Source organism: Salvia hispanica, chromosome 5 (assembly GCF_029641045.1).
Source record: "Salvia hispanica isolate PSC_SH4W2 chromosome 5, Shi_PSC_v1, whole genome shotgun sequence".
Lineage (NCBI taxonomy): Eukaryota > Viridiplantae > Streptophyta > Magnoliopsida > Lamiales > Lamiaceae > Salvia > Salvia hispanica.
Window position 1 is genome coordinate 713066 of NC_142696.1, and position 16493 is coordinate 729558.

At 38.2% G+C, this 16493-nt stretch overlaps 3 protein-coding genes across 5 annotated transcripts; 2 read left to right on the forward strand and 1 right to left on the reverse strand.

The window, feature by feature from the left end:
• Nucleotides 1-533: 533 nt before the first annotated feature.
• Nucleotides 534-4069, reverse strand: LOC125187187 (putative glycosyltransferase At5g03795). 2 transcript variants are annotated; one of them, XM_048083723.2, is made up of 5 exons: nucleotides 3941-4069; nucleotides 2546-3418; nucleotides 2325-2455; nucleotides 1849-2197; nucleotides 534-1575 (listed from the first exon to the last, which is right to left on the reverse strand). In XM_048083723.2, exons 2-5 carry the CDS (start codon nucleotides 3335-3337, stop codon nucleotides 925-927), a joined length of 1923 nt encoding a protein of 640 aa, XP_047939680.1. In that variant the 5' UTR covers nucleotides 3338-3418; nucleotides 3941-4069; the 3' UTR covers nucleotides 534-924. The 2 variants fall into 2 exon arrangements, with proteins under 2 accessions (XP_047939680.1, XP_047939681.1); XM_048083724.2 differs by having other exon boundaries at nucleotides 2546-3412; nucleotides 3941-4066.
• A 1945-nt stretch (nucleotides 4070-6014) lies between these two features.
• Nucleotides 6015-9425, forward strand: LOC125188842 (protein NRT1/ PTR FAMILY 1.2-like). 2 transcript variants are annotated; one of them, XM_048085905.2, is made up of 5 exons: nucleotides 6015-6139; nucleotides 6398-6510; nucleotides 7220-7437; nucleotides 7559-8106; nucleotides 8187-9425. In XM_048085905.2, the coding sequence occupies exons 2-5, from the start codon at nucleotides 6423-6425 to the stop codon at nucleotides 9055-9057; spliced, it is 1725 nt and encodes a 574-aa protein (XP_047941862.1). In that variant the 5' UTR covers nucleotides 6015-6139; nucleotides 6398-6422; the 3' UTR covers nucleotides 9058-9425. The 2 variants fall into 2 exon arrangements, with proteins under 2 accessions (XP_047941862.1, XP_047941861.1); XM_048085904.2 differs by lacking the exon at nucleotides 6015-6139 and having other exon boundaries at nucleotides 6149-6510.
• A 2761-nt stretch (nucleotides 9426-12186) lies between these two features.
• Nucleotides 12187-14232, forward strand: LOC125187410 (ARM repeat superfamily protein). The gene is made up of 2 exons (XM_048083998.2): nucleotides 12187-13061; nucleotides 13801-14232. The coding sequence occupies exons 1-2, from the start codon at nucleotides 12345-12347 to the stop codon at nucleotides 14035-14037; spliced, it is 954 nt and encodes a 317-aa protein (XP_047939955.1). The 5' UTR covers nucleotides 12187-12344; the 3' UTR covers nucleotides 14038-14232.
• Nucleotides 14233-16493: the final 2261 nt, after the last annotated feature.

The window sequence follows — 16493 nt, forward strand, 5'->3', positions numbered from 1 at the left end:
TTCTATTGTAATTTTATTCCGTATATAGACTATTTAGCATATCTAAAATTATTTATAAAATTATTGTTTAACAATGCACGTGTATTTCCAACTACATTAAAAATAGGCCTAACATGTTAGCCCAATTAAACATATTAAAGTTGGACCACCTAGATCAAGGTAAGTGTAAGTGGGCCCAAATGATAACTTCTTCAAAGCCCAAATATACAATTAATTTTATAGGAATATGATCACGGAGACTCAAAATATTGTACAAACTCAAAACTATGATCTGGGCCATTGAAAAATGTCAACAGATCACAAAAAAAAATCAACAGGAAAATATCATCAAAATTTCAACGTTAGTCAATGATTGATGTTGTGTTGATATTATGTTAACATTAAAATCTTGAAATTTACACTGCGTTGATATTGTATTGAAGCTGTGTTGAAACTGTGTTGATGAGTTTTGAGTTCATACAATATATAAGTTTGCATTTTAACACTGCCCTATTTTTATATGCAATTTAAGATATTCATTATTAGGTAACTGATTAGTGGTCAACATTACTAAGCTATATAGCATGAAAAAAGAAAATACAAAGTAGAGTACTATTTTATTTCAATAATCAGCATTCTCCTGAAATTACAATAGTAAAACAAACTTAATTTCTCCTTATGAATATCCATGAAAAATAAATAAAAATAAAAGTGCAGAAGCTCAATTCTGGTACCTCCCTATCTATGATTATGCATAATGAGTAGTATAACTAATACAATTCCAAATAATCATAAATTCCCAATTTTCTTGATCAACTCTTTTGTTCCTCTCTACTTTAGAGGGGAGATAAAGTCTCGTGTCACACGGTCAGATAGGTCGATAAAATATTACAAATATGCCACCGGATACGAGTTTAGATCGCACGGTGCGGCCCGCACGAGAGGTCACTCGGGCCGCACGCGAAACACTCTGTTGTACCAAACAGAGTGAAGTATCATATGAAAGATGTCATACCTCTTGGGAGCATTATGCCAAATGAAATGCTTCCTTACCTGCCGCACCCGGTGCTGCATCACGGCGTACCTCGTCTCCGAGATCGAGACGAGGATGTTCTTGAGGTTCGGGATGTCCCTCTCGAGGACAAACACCGCGAAGGCCTCCCAGTTCAGGACGCCGAAGAACGGGGGGACGAAGTTGTCCGAGACGATCACGGGGACGCATCCATACAGGATCGCCTCGACCACCCTCGGGCTGTTCACCTCGTACCCCTTGGCGCACACGCAGTACTTGCTGTTCTGCATGTACCACGTGTACCCCTTGTGTATCGGCCCGGATATTTGCATATCCGGGTCCTTGTTCTCCCAGTGCTTGACCAAGATTGACCGTACGTCGCCGTGCATGTTGCCCGCGAAGAAGGCGAGGGTGGTCCGCTTGGAGGCCGGGCTGCCTCCGGTCACTCTCATCGGATTTTGAGGCGACTGGACGTTTGTTTCGGGCAGAGCAACGTCCTTTCCGAATTGGAACCCTTCCTTGATGTCCGAGTTGCATAGCGCACGTATGCACTTCGACATGGTGTGCTTCGTCTCGTACGTTGCCTGAAAGTATACATAAATTTTTGTTACAAATCTCTTCAAGAATAAACTCTAAGTACTTAAGCTAGTTTTGTCTACCTAAATTTTGTTTGTGGTACTAATTCAACAATCTATTGTAGTGTGATTGAAATCATTGAGGTTATAATCTTGTCACAAAACTCTCCAAAAATTAGATTATTGTAATAAAACTAAGTTAATCTACCTAAACTTTGTGTGTTAATGTAACAATTAATCAAGAACTTTAGTGGTGTGATGAAATATCCTAGCAGAACTTACCCAATCATGACAACCGGCGAGGAAATGATCTGCCCCGTCTGTTCTGTTCCAGAAAGGGTGCCGAGTCTTGATTGTGTAGACGTAGTTTTTCAAGAACGCAAGTATGTCGTCGAAAGAATGAGAGTCTTTAACGTAGACGTAGTCCACGAGAAGCTGAGAGCTAAAAGGCAAGTAGAACAAATGAGCTTCATCCGGATTGCTAGTCACAAACTGGCTGCTCGCTTCCATGTGTTTCATGAACCATCCCTCGGAGGCGTATATGCCTCCCAGCCTCGGGTTATGGAACACGGGCCTCTCCCCGTCCTTGTAGACGTACACCTTGAGCTTCTGCTCCATGATTTCATAACTCCTGCACAAACAAATCACCCGAGAGTCGAACCAGAGTTAAACTTATATCCAATCAAGTACAATCATTTTCAACCTAAATTTGTTAAGCATGGCAACAATTGTAAGATTTCAATAGATTGGAAGCTTACTTCACAAATGTTGTAAGATTTCGATAAATTGGGGCGTATAGGGTCGGATGGTGGCTGATGATCGGTGCGTGCTCGATTTGGAGCCTTGCTTCTAATAGCTCTTGATCAGCAGCTGAGGACCACAATGGAGTCTGCAATAAATATTTTTATTTGCATTATGTTAGTACAATCTTTGACATAGTTTGAAATAATGATTAATTCCCAATAATTTATCTATATACCTCAGAAAACGAGGAAGCCCGGCTGCGAAGCAGCATCTCATTCATGTCTGATATCGTTGCTACAGAGGGATTCTCAGAGATCTTGGGCTGTTCCACGGGAGGAGTGGGAGGAGGAGGACTGTTTACTGACGGGGGCTGCACGTTGCTCTCGTTCCTAGAGGCCTCGGGTTCAACACCTACATCACTTTCCCTAGGAGAGGCTGATTCGGATGGAGCTGAAACAGTAGATGACGAAACATCTGAGGCGGTCAGGCTTGGAGCAATCCTTGCACCCGCGCCCGACACTAACACTGCAGAGCTATTTGAGGTTGGGACACTAAACTTCTCGTCTATCGCCTCATAAGGTGCCGGTGCAACACTAGCTGTGGCAATAACAGATGGACTAACATCAGCAGGTGCAGACGGGCTAATCTCAGACGAGGTGCTCGCCTTTTCTGGCACGATGCTAGCAGTTCTAACCATACTATCCTCTTCATCAGTGCGTTTGATATCCGGCATGTCTTCTAACACAGCATTTTCTTCCGAAACGCTCCCCTCCCCCGACTCCTGCTTCACTGGCAACGAGTGGTTCACGAGGTTGGACTGCTGTCCATATCCGACACCTCCATTGATCCCTCCATACGGACCGGAGGAATTGAAATGAGACGACCCCAAGGGGAACAACGAGAGCACACGACCTTGCGATGGCATGTCGAAAAATTGAACTACTAAAACAGAGGCAAGCACTAGAGCTACTATCCATACAACCCTACTAGACTCTAGGTGCCATTTACGACTAAAATCCGAGCCCATAACTCGAGATCACGATATGAGACCGGCCTCGATCAATTTGTAACGCGACTAGTGAAGTTCATACGAGCAATATAGCTGTATCTACATGTACATTGAAGGGAAAAAAGGCATCAAAATCCTATACAATGCAAATACAATCATCCAAACAACAAGAATTAACAACAATGCAACAAAATAGATCAAATATAGGTCAACAAAATTCAATCTTGTTGAGATAATCACATCACTCGAAAAATGCCCTTTTTATATTATATCCATGTAGCAAAAACTATGGAAAAATCAAATATGTATCATCCAAATGCTAAATAAAGACAATCATAAGCTAGTTTTTTTACAGAATTATATAAAATCTATCCAATTCTCTTCAAGAAAATACAAATTTCAAGAATTACTCATTCAAAAAGCAATAATTATTCACATTCTTAATTTTCCTATATTGGGAAAAGAAGAAGAACCAAAAGTGAGAAACAAAGCCACAAAAACATCAAACAGAAAACAAGAAAATGATGATTTGAATCAACACCAAACAGAAAACAAGAAAATTCTCAAAAACAAAACAAAAAGTGACCAAAAAATGGAAAACCCAGTTCATGAATTAATTACCTCTGTCACAACTGCTTCTCCACCAAAATTTAGCCTAGACATTCACAATCAATAAATACATAAAATAAATCAAAGAAAGTGGTGATTTTGACTGAATTTAGAGTGTGCCGCCATGCATTGGCTACCTCTCATACCACCTTTACATGTGTAAAAATCATGTGCCAGGTTTAAGGTTTTGGCTGGCATTTATATATATATTTATTTTCTTATTCAACTTTCTTTTTCTATGGAATACTATATAAATACTAATTTAGACTGGAATTTGGATATCCAATAAATTTTGCGTGAACGTCACTCTCGTCTTCACGTTTATCCACATTTTTTCTCCTATGATTCTGCTTCAATTCTCGAGATGGGAAAGAAATTCAATTTTGATTAAACAAGGAAATAAATCAACTAAAAATAAACAAAATCCATTGCCTTCAATGTTCAATATATCTCTATATATTCAGTATTACTGTTACGAGATATCAGTAACGAGTAATCTTTGAACGGAGTCTTTTTTATTTTTTGGCATCAATTACAACTTACTAAATATATATTTCCTTTTGACTATTGGGGTGTCGCATTCATTAATATCTAACTTATTTGCTAAATATTTGCATGAATATTTCAATGCTTGATTTATCAGCGTAGTCCCCGGTTGGATATTTGATTTTGAGTTCACGATTTGGAATTTGGATTATAATATTTGGTTTAAATCGATTTCATATTTTTCATTTGGCCTATAATGGCAAAGAAGTGTTTATTATTTTCAATTGGATACATTTAGGCCAAACTAGTAGTATTACTTTAAATGTCATAATTAAAGGTAAATAGATATTGAATTTCGGACTTCTATTTTTTATATAAGAAATCCTAAAATGGTTTTCTACTAATTAATTACACTGGAGCTTGACATTTTGCTTGGCATGAATTCGAGTGATATTTTGCTTTTCAAGTAAAGTTGACGTCCTATTAATATTTTAAGCAAGTCATTTTGTTTAATTGTCAAGTTAATAGCTAGTGGGATTAATAAATTATTTGCGTTGAATATTGTCTTAATAGTAATTTATTTCATTTGGCTATTAAACATTTTATCATGATTGTGATCTGTGATAAGTATTAATTTACTATTGGGCTCGGCCCATTAAGAAAAAATAAAGGCTTCAAAGCCTTATAATTGATTAGACTCGAACAGTATGGACCTGTTAAAAAATTATCAATCCAACTATGAACTCGACGTGTTAAATTTAAATATGAACTCAATTTGCATGACAATAATGACACGAACTCGATAATAACACACGACAAAAACAAGAAATTTAGTGAGTACAAAATTCATACATATTACTACTAGCATATGCTAGGGAGATTCAAAATACTAAACAAAACGGATAATCTGAAAGTCGTGATGAAATCACTTTCAGATCAAATCAATTTCGGTGGTTCTACCAAAATATTTGATCGGATACAATTCAGAGAAAATCAGAACTTTCTTATGTTTATCTCTGAGAAAAATTAATCTTAGAACCAAAAGCAAGAATTGATCAATTTTTAACAAGATGAACCAGCGCATCTGTTAATTTCATAACCGAAACTAACTGTTTTGTAAAGGTTTCCGAAATTGTAAACTAGTCCTTTGACTTTCAGAAATTACATTTGCGGATGTATTTCTTACACAGCTCGACCCCAGCCAGGGAGAGGCTCTGCCCCTTGGACTCCGCTACCCGGAGGCGCTGCCCCCGGACCCCCGTCCATCTGTTAGGGGCTTCGCTCCTAACATCATAATGAATTCAAATAAGTGGGAACTCCGCACCTTCATACTTACATGATGTCTCATTATGATAATATTGATCAATCAAGTTAATCTAATTAAACTAAAATATCCAACATACTAGAGTAAAAATTATTTGTTTATTGATTGTTTTTTCATTAAATTTACTATACGTAACTATACACATGATTTACAATATTGAAAATTAATAAAAAATAGGAATGATTAAAGCAAAAATAGTACTCCTACCACTATGAATAAAAAAAATGTCAACAGTCATACCCACTATTCTTAATTGCTATAGGCTATAGCATTTTCTTAAAGTTTTATAATTTCTTACAACAATCCAAAAATAAATCTTTAGTCTTGATCGAACTTGCCAGCAGCTGGGGGTTCTGGAAGCTCAGCCAAAATTCAATCTCCAGATTTCCAAATTGTCAAACGTCAATCCCAATCAGATAAACCTTCTACAATTGTTGAAATTCATAATATTATCTCGGATTTTGAGAAGGCTTGAATTTTTTTTTTAAAAACGACAAAAAAAATGATGTAAACTTGTTGAACGTGGCCGACGTGAAATTCCCTCTATAATCTCGTCCCTATTTGCTTCATCATCTGGAGCTTTCCACTACTTCACACTTGTCTCCCACTCTCAGTGTGTGTGTGTGCTTATATAGAGTTTGATTGTTGTGTTGTGACAGGGCATCAATTATCAATCAATCATCAATGGAGGATGGGAGGAAGGAGAAGGAAGAGCCTTTGTTGGAGAGGGCTCAAGAAAAGGGGGGTTTTAGGACTTTGCCTTTTATAATTGGTAATCTGTTTTCCCTCAATTTAGTTTTACACTCTTTGAAACAAATTTAATTCCCATGATTATTGATGGTTGATGTTTTTTTTTTTTTTTCATGTTCTGTTTTTCATGATTATTGATTATGGTCTTACCCTTGGATGGAAGCCTCATGATTCTTGATTATGGTAATTGTGTTTTAGTAAGTGATAGGAGCACAATTTATTTCTTGATCTCACATGCTTAATTTAAGGTATCTGGATTCTAGATTCTGGTATTGTTTTTTCCCCTTTTGTTCATCATTAATTCTTGAAATGATTCTCTTTTTATTTATTCTTTTTGGCCTCAGGCATGCTTGGCCAACTCACACACATATTTTTTTTTATAATTCTTGATTATGGTAGTGTGTGTATACTTTTCTTACTGTGTTTTTCTTGATTCTTGATTGTGGTACTATGTTTTTCTTGGTTTTGATCGTGGCAAACAGTGTATTTCTTGATCTCACATGCTCAATTTAAGCTATCTGTATTCTTGATTATTGAATGAGGTGCCCTCTCTAATGATTTTTTGACACAAATTTCAATCTGGACATGCTTGAATCTCTCATGGAAGTCAATAATGGTTGAATTCTAGGCAATTTATGAACTAGGCTTTTGTACTTCTCTCTCTCAAAGTTTGCAGTGTAAGCACACGTGTGGTATGTGTTTGGCTTTGATGAAACTAGATGTTTGAACAGGGAACGAGGCACTGGAGAAGATGGCAACTTTCGGGCTGTCGCCAAACATGACTCTGTATTTGATCAACGAGTATCATATGCAGATGACAACCACTGCAAACTTGTTGTTTATGTGGTCGGCCGCAACAAATTTCATGCCACTTGTTGGAGCTGTGGTTGCTGATTCATACTTGGGCAGATTTCATACAATTGGATTTGGATCTATTGTCTGTCTCATGGTGATTCGAACCCCTTCTTTGTCGTTGTCGTCTTAATCTTCTACTTAATAGCCTCAAATTTGATCCGATGTGTGTGTTTTTTGTCCTAAATCGGACATGACAAGCAAACCTTTGATTCCAGGGGATTATTATCCTGTGGTCGACAGCGGTGATCCCACAAGCGAGCCCTCCGCCATGTGATCAGTCGAGCAACGTTTGCATCTCTGCAACGACCCTCCAGATTATGTATCTATGCCTCTCGTTTGGACTAATTTCTATCGGGGCAGGAGGTATTAGGTCGTCTTCGTTGGCCTTTGGTGCGGATCAGTTGGAAAAGAAGGGATTCCACAACAGCCCCGGTGTCAAACAGAGCTACTTCGGCTGGTACTACGCTTCTTACACGTTGTCTGTCCTTGTTGCCCTAACTTGTGTCGTATATATTCAAGAGAACTTGGGATGGGGAGTCGGTTTTGCAGTTCCCGGTGTGCTCATGCTGGTCTCTGTCACCTCTTTCTTTCTGGCTTCCCCCTTTTACGTCAGATTCAAGAGTAGCTCGAGTTTGATCACCGGCTTCATTCAAGTGGGCGTAGCTGCTTTCAGAAACCGGCACCTCAAGTTGTCGGACAGCACGAGGGATGTATACCACTGCAAGAACGGCTCTGGCCTTGTGTTCCCGAGTGAAAAGCTAAGGTACAGCGTATATTTTACTCGTTGTCTATGTTTTAATCGAATGATATGGTAACGAAACACTAGTTTGTCGATGATGTTAGGTTTCTGAATAAGGCCTGCATTGTAAGAGACGCTGAGAAAGAGTTGACAACTGACGGGAGGGCCGCGAATCCATGGCGGCTTTGTACAGTTGAACGAGTCGAGGAGCTGAAGGCGCTTCTGAGAGTCGTCCCGATATGGTCCTCAGGGATGATCATGTCGATAAACTTGAGCCAGAGCACTTTTCCGTTGCTCCAAGCAGTCTCAATGGACCGGCATATAACTTCGAGTTTTGAGATCCCGGCCGCCTCGTTTAGCGTGTTTGTGGTCGTGGCCGTTATCCTATGGGTCATTCTCTACGACCGCGTGTTTCTCCCCTTAGCATCCCGCATCAAGGGGAGACCCGTTCGTGTGAGTACTAGAGCAAGAATGGGGATCGGGATCTTCCTCTCGTTCCTAGCCATGATCGTCTCGGCCATGGTGGAGGCCATCCGTCGATTCATTGCCATCAAGGATGGAGAAGTTAACAGCCCACAGTCCGTCGTGGCCATGTCAGCGCTATGGCTCGTCCCACAGAACTTCCTCACGGGGTTCGCAGAGGCCTCCAACGCGATTGCACAGAACGAGTTCTACTTCTCCGAGCTCCCGAGAAGCATGTCGAGCATAGCCTCCACGCTTCTCGGGATCGGGATGTGCCTAGCGAACATCCTCGCAAGCGCGATCATGAACATGGTCGACTACTTTTCGAAGCAAGACGGGGACGAGAGCTGGATCTCGAGCAACATCAACAAGGGCCACTTTGATTACTACTACCTTGTTCTTGCTGGTTTGAGCATGGCTAACATGTTGTATTTTCTCGGTTGTAGCGCCGCGTTCGGGCCATCGAGGGATGATGGAAAGCCGCCGGAGGAAGAGGATGAGTGTGACTTGTGAGTTTCTCATCTTTATGTGTCTATATTTACAATAAAAAGTGATGATATGAAGACTTGCAGAAGTTCTTGAAATTAAGAACTCCTATGTTTTAGGGCTTACGAGGTTATGTATGTAGTAATTATAAACATACTTCTCACTATACATAGGTCAAGTTCCGAGATTTATTTGAATCTTGGAGTTTTTTTTTCTTGAGGCACCATCTTTGAATTTTTATGCCAAAATATGGTGCAAAATGTACTTTTATTTCACTATTAGGGTTATCATGTATCGAGATATCGTTGTTTCTTGTGTAAATTTGACTTGTGAAAATGTATAAGTTGTAATATAGAATGTGCAAATGAAAGTTTGTTCACTTATTTACATTTTAATCGTATATTGTATTCATCATGAAACCGGTATATCGGTGTTTTTTTGTGTATATCAACTTGTGAAACGCAAATGAAAATTCATTCATTTGTTCATGTTTTGATTTCGGATTTGATTTGATCATGCAACGACAATATCATCAATTCTTTGTGTATATCGAGTTGTAAATGAAAGTCTGTTCCTTTGTTTATATTACAATCTTGTATTTTATTTCATCACGTAATGGGAATATCTATTAGGAGTATTATTTGTGGTTTATATCGAGTTGTAACATAGTATATGTGCAAATTAAAGTGCGTTCATTTATTTATGTTTTGATCTTGTATTTTATAATGTAACTAGTATGCGTTGCACGATCCATTTTATTTTTTTCGAGTTAATATTCATATTGTTGATTAATAAAAAAATATGAAAAACGATATAGTTATACGAACTTTAAAAATAAAAATAAAATAAATATGTAATACCCCTTTTTGTTGTTGTTAATTTAAATATTAATAACAAATTCTGGAGAGATTTTTTACTGTATTACATTAAACACCAATGGAGTAATAAATAATATATTTATTTTAATTAATTATTAAATATTGATAAATTACTTAATTAGAGTAGTATATATAAATGGTAATTTATTTAATTATGGAGAATAAAAAATGGCTAAAACTTTAGAAAAAACATTCAAACAATATAATTGACATTATCAATATTTTGGAAGATAGAAAATTCAAAATATATTCATATATGGACATATTAAATTGCTCATTCATCAATCCCATAAATTAAGAATGAATTGACACCCATTAATCCATTAATTGTCAATCAGTTAACATTTCACCCATTTAATTAATCTTATTTTTATAAAAAAATAAAATTTCAAATTTCAAAACTAAATAGAATCTCAAATTTTCTACATCTCATCTATTTCTCAAAACACTCTCTCCATTGCCAATCCAACCTCCCGACGATAAGTAAAGCTCGTTGCCACCAGCCCTCACTCACGGCTTCTACCTCTGCACCACCACCATTGCCCTTTCATTCTTCATATTTGTTTCCCCACCGTAGATCGGACGCTAAAACCGTCGATCCTTTCTTCAAGAGATCATTATCGGGGTTTTTTTCTCGATTCCTCATTTCTGCATATTTGATACTCTTCCTTGATTCTGCATGTCCTACCCCTCACTTGAGGAGATCATTCTCTAAGCGGACCATGGTGACAGCGTTGAGCATCCAACAATTTTGTTGTTATGTAGATAGGCTAACCTACCGCTAATGATTTTGAGTTAAGTTTTTGGTCTTGTATTTATAGAGTCGTGCATTGAACATTAGCCATTATTTATAACATCAATGGTCATTAATATGGTCATTATGTTGTACTGTAAAGTCAAAATGGAATTTTATTTTTAGGATTATGGATTTGTAACTGCTATTTAAACGACTAATTTGTATTTGTATATGACAAAATGACATATATTGTTTTGATTGTTGGCGGTTACAAATGATGTGGCTAAGGATTAATGACATATTGATATTTAAACCACATTAATTTATTTTACGGTTTTTTTGAAGTATGACAAATGACATATTGTTGCTATTTTTTTGCTAGTTTTTGAAATTACTGTCCTCTTAAATGTTTAAAACTTTGAATTGCATAGGACCTATTAAATCTAAATGACAGTTACTAAACATCCATGCATATTTATTATAATTATTTTGTAGAATGCAGCCGGAAATTGATATCCATGGCTGAATTATCAATGCACATTTATAATTAATTTTTATGACCTTTCATGCTCTACATTGATTATGACATGTTTTATAAATTTTTAAATTCAACCCATAATTTATAAATATTTTAGAATAAGGCCAAAACTCACCTTTTATATAGATATAGATATAGATATAGATATAGATACCATGAGATATTGTCGTTTCTTATGTATATCGAGCTGTAAAATAGTACTCCTATTACGTAATTTTTCAACAATGTAAGCTACTATTAATGAAATTAAAATTGAAATTAAATGCTAAACTAATCAATTAACACAAACCGGTTATGCCCCGTGATCTACTTGGAGAAAGCGACCGGAAATTGATAAAAGGGATTCTGCTATTGGGCCTCCAAATGGGCTTACGTCGTTGATAGATCCTATTGAAAAGCCCAAATTTAGAAAAAGAAGCCCGTATTTTGAAAACTAAACTCAACTGAACCCGGCCCACTCTTCCCGGCCCGAAAATCTGTCATCACTTCAATGCTCAATCAATGAAGCCCGATTATTGCAATTTACGAGTATGACTGTCTCTGTCAACAGAAAAGTCCCCACCCAGTCCACTATATTGCACAGTGCACACACTCCTCTCTCTCTCTACATGTATTAATTGTCATTATGAAAAAAGTTAATAAAATTTTATATTAATTTTATAATAAAAAATATGAGTGAAATAATTGAATGGAACGTGTGAGTTACTTACTAATAAAAATAAAATATGATAATTATTTAGAGAAATGAAAAAGAGCACAATTTAGATGATAATTATTTAGAGAAATGAAAAAGAGCACAATTTAGGAAGTACTCACTCCGTCTCCGATTAAGAGTCACAATTTTCCATTTCGGTCTGTCCCCAATTAAAAATCACACTTCATTTTTATTATAAATAGTAAGTAGATCCCACATTCCACTAACTCAATTCACTCACATTTTATTATAAAATCAATATAAAAAATAGGTCCCACATTGCACTAACTTTTTCAACCAACTTTTATTTACAATTTTTAAAACCCGTGCTCGGTCAAAGTGTGACTCCTAAACGGAGACGAAGGGAGTGAAAAACACACACACACTCACTCAGTCACTCACTCTATCTCTCTGACTCTGTACATACAAAATAAAACACACACGATCTCTCTCTCTCTCTCCGCGACCATGAAAACAAACCAAGCGAAGCTCAAAACCACCACCCGTAGCCAGCTTTTCACATGCGGATTCTTCCGCCACTGCACACAAACCGCCCTCAGCCCCACCAGCAGCTCCACCGCCCCTCCCCTCCCTCCACCCCCTCCCCCTCCGCCGCCGCAGCCCGAATCATCCTCCTCTTCCTCCTCCAACACCTCCCAAAGCTTCACCCAGTGGCGCTTCCCTCTCTCCAACTCCCCCATGCCCCGCCCCAAACCCGACCCGGAACCCGACCCCCTACCCGACCCGGACCCCGACGCCCCTCCGCTCACCGCCGCCGCCCTCGAGGACCTCTTCCGGGCCGCCGAGATCCGGTTCGGGTCCGGGTCGGATTCGGGTCGGGTCGGGGCGGTGCACCTGCTGGAGCGGTCGCTGGTGCCGAACCCGCGCTCGGCGGTGGAGGGGTGCTGCTGCCCGGCGGCGGTGGTGGGCGGGGTGGTGGCGTGCCTCCGCGAGGGGGTGGCGCGGAAGGCGGCGAGCAAGGTGCTGCTGGCGCTGTGCCTGGTGGAGGGGAACCGGCGCGCGGCGGTGGCGGCCGGGGCGGTGGCGGCGGTGGTGGAGGCGCTGGCGGACGCGGAGAGCGCCGTGGCGGAGCGCTCGATGGCTGCGCTGGAGCTGCTGTGCACGACGGCGGAGGGGGCGGAGGAGGTGAGGGCCCACGCACTCGCCGTGCCGATGATGGTTCAGGTGAGGGATGGAGTAACAATTTCAAATATTTATGAAGTTAAATTATCAGATACTTCCTTCGTCCCCGATTAAGACTCACACTTTGACCGGGTACGAGTTTTAAGAAATGTAAAGAAAAATTGGTTGAAAAAATTAGTGGAGTGTGAGACTGACTGAATTGAGTCAGTGGAACGTGAGACCTATTTATTATTTATGGTAAAAATGAAGTGTGACTCTTGATTAGGAATGGACCGAAATGGAAAAGTGTGACTCTTAAGATTAAATAATAAAATTATACTATTCGTTATTTGATTATAAACATATCGAAATTATTGATGGTCTATTAAATGAAACTGTTTCGTAAATATAACCACATTATTATATTGTTAAAAACATCAATTGGTGGTCAACCATTAGTTAAAAACATTAATAACATACTATATGTAAACGTTTATATTTTTGGATTTATTTGACGTTATTTAATTAAAAATATCAATATACGGAGTACTAGACGATTGGGAAATAAATTTAAAATTCATGATTTTTTCAACAAATTATATGACTCACCAAAATTCTAGATTTTACCATTTACTTGCCATATTCGTTACTATATTTTTGCTGATTGTGGTCTCATTTGCTGATTTTTAAATGGCGGAATGTTCCAAAATTCATGTTCTTTACCATTGTTATTAATTCGATTACAAATTTAATTCTATATATTATGTAGTACAGTATTTATTAATTTTGTGGTTGGTTGTAGCTGATGGGCGAGATGGAAGGCGGCCGGGGTAAGGAGCACGCGATCAGCGTGTTGGCGGTGATCTACGGCGGAGCGGAGGAGGGAGCGGCGGCGGTGGCGCCGGCGGAGGAGGTGGCGCGTGCGGTGACGCTGGCGCTGCAGGGAGAGTGCAGCGCGAGGGCGAGGAGGAAGGGGGCCCAGCTGCTCAAGATTCTGCACGACAACGGACAGCTGGAGATGACTGACGAGGAGAGATGAACGGCCATCATTTGTCTCTTTCGATTTATGTTTTCTTACAATTCCAATAATTACTGTGCCCCACGTGAATTATTTTTTCCTTTTTTCTCAATTTTGATGCCTTGTCCCTTGATGTATTTTTATTTTCATGTTTTATTTTTTGTAAATACAACTGGTTTGTGCCTTTGAAGTATTTAAAGTCTGGATATTTTTTTCCAGGTTTGGTCAAATTTTAGTTGGTTTTATATTTCTAGAGATGGAAAAATGTTAAAGTTTAAATTAGATTGTAATACACAATAAAATATTCTGGTGAGATGGTTATCTAAAAGTAGTATGTCAATCATGAAATCGTGCATGAACGTCGTGACACAACCATCTAATGTGGAGCTCGAGTGTTAATAGTATGAGCTATAATTAAATTCTCGCAATCATGCATGAATTGAACATAGTGGTATCAGAGTCATGGTTCAGGCTAGACTCACTTTTGGTTTACTCAATTGCTTTGCACGTTTCTCGGCATTTATGCCCAAGCTCGATCAAGACCCGTGATGGCTTGTGACATGTGTAGCCTTCATCTTGTGGTCTTGGTTTGAATAGAAGCTTGTTGGTGTTCAAATGATTACACATCAGAGAATTAGAAGTGTAATGTTGAGTTCAAGTGTGCATTATTAAACCTTCACATGATTAATATATAGGAGTAAAAAACAAAAATGAGGTGTGATATAGTACAATTTTTTGTATTAATATGTGAATAGTTAGTTTGTTAAAAAAAAAAGAAAGAAAACAGTTTGGCTAAACTATGGTTATTTTATAATTTATTTTTGATTTCTGAAGTTAGTTGACCTATGTTGAGTAGACTCTAGATTGCATACCAAACCCTAGTTTTGCTAAACTAGGGTGATTTTATCGTTTTGTGAATAATATGGGACCTTGTATAAATGCATAATATATGTATGCGTTGAAGTTTGAACATGTTGAACGTGAAAAAGTAGTGATGAAATCCCCACCTCACAGTATATTCTCCAGTAAATTTCTCTTATAAAAACTAGTATAATGTATTAAATTATTAATGTTTATGAGTGTGTACATTTGCATAAGAAATTGTTGACATGCTTAGTAAGAGTGTAGTGAAATTGACATTTGTCACGTCCATGATACTCTTCTGCATAGTGACGACTTTTATTGTGCCACTTTCACAATTTCTATTTCCTAAATCTGTTCATATATAATCAACCACTAACTCACTCACAAGTCACACATGACAATCTCTCTTCCAACAACATCTCCTTAGGGTATCCACAGTGTGGCCCTCTTGGGCATGCCCAAGCCACCATTTCTTGGGCATGCCCAATAAACTTGGCCCTGTTCATGAAAATTTGGCCACCACAATGGTGGCCTATATTTTTTATTATATTTTAATTTAGGTAGAATAAAAATTATTGGACTATAATATTAAAAAAAATCTAAATTAGTTTTAAAAAATTTGACAATTATATTTATTGAAAATTTGAATTTTAATTATTTCCGTAATTAGGATGTGAATTGAAATCACAATCCTTAATTAAAAAGTTGACCAATTTAATAGGGATTTAATGATTGAGATTGATTTTTTCCTAAATTAATGCAAATTTTTTTGAAAACTACCATTTAATTTTCGTCTCATACAATCTCTCTCTCTCCACTTCATCTTCTTCACTTCATCTTCTCCAAAACCCAAAAATTAACACAAAAACTGAAAAAGAAAAAAAAATTAAAATCGGTGGCCAAGGGCCGCGGCTCTCGGCCCTTGCAGTGGCGAGCCGAGTCGCGTGCCCAAGGGCCTCGGCCTGGCCGAGAGCTCGGCCCTCTCTCGTCCACCCCCCATGGACCCGTCCACCTCTTGGCTCAGTAGTGGGGGGCCGCGGCCCTCCCACTGTGGACACTCTAAGCTTCATCCCAACAATACTAAAATTAGTATAGTTCTCTCTCATACCAAAAAGTTATTAAGTGCATGGAACTTTCCTATTCTTCGCGCTATATATGTTTGAGAAAGAGGAGTAAAAGTCAACGAGGAAGAAATCCTGGGATTTCCTTAAAAGGTTTCGGATAGTTTAATAAAGCATACGAGGAAATTACCGTTGTATATGTCGGCGCCGAAGAAGCTTATGGTTATGGGTTTATGCAACTTTAATTGCAGTAGGAAATTAGCAATAATATGTATGTATATTATCTATAAATATTTTTACAAGTTTATCTCGTGGTAATGTCCTTTAAAAGTGGGACGTCATGCTAGAAAATTCCATTTTCCTCTCAATTTGTAAAATGAGTTGTAATAATAATTTCAGAAAATATCCAGGTACTAAAATATAGTCAACCATCAACCATCCACCCCAAGAAAAAAGAAGAATATGGTATTATGCTTAGGAAGAAAGGTGAGTAGTATATGCATATTCTATTCTAACAATGAATTTAAAGAATGTTAAACATAAAATCATGTA

Coding starts and splice junctions, on each gene's coding strand:
- LOC125187410 (XM_048083998.2), top strand. CDS start 12,345: ATGAAAACAAACCAAGCGAAGCTCAAAACCACCACCCGTAGCCAGCTT. Junction 13,062..13,800: donor CCGTGCCGATGATGGTTCAG/GTGAGGGATGGA, acceptor GGTTGGTTGTAG/CTGATGGGCGAGATGGAAGG.
- LOC125188842 (XM_048085905.2), top strand. CDS start 6,423: ATGGAGGATGGGAGGAAGGAGAAGGAAGAGCCTTTGTTGGAGAGGGCT. Junction 6,511..7,219: donor GACTTTGCCTTTTATAATTG/GTAATCTGTTTT, acceptor ATGTTTGAACAG/GGAACGAGGCACTGGAGAAG. Junction 7,438..7,558: donor GATCTATTGTCTGTCTCATG/GTGATTCGAACC, acceptor CTTTGATTCCAG/GGGATTATTATCCTGTGGTC.
- LOC125187187 (XM_048083723.2), bottom strand. CDS start 3,337: ATGGGCTCGGATTTTAGTCGTAAATGGCACCTAGAGTCTAGTAGGGTT. Junction 2,456..2,545: donor GGGCTTCCTCGTTTTCTGAG/GTATATAGATAA, acceptor TATTTATTGCAG/ACTCCATTGTGGTCCTCAGC. Junction 2,198..2,324: donor AATCTTACAACATTTGTGAA/GTAAGCTTCCAA, acceptor TTGTTTGTGCAG/GAGTTATGAAATCATGGAGC.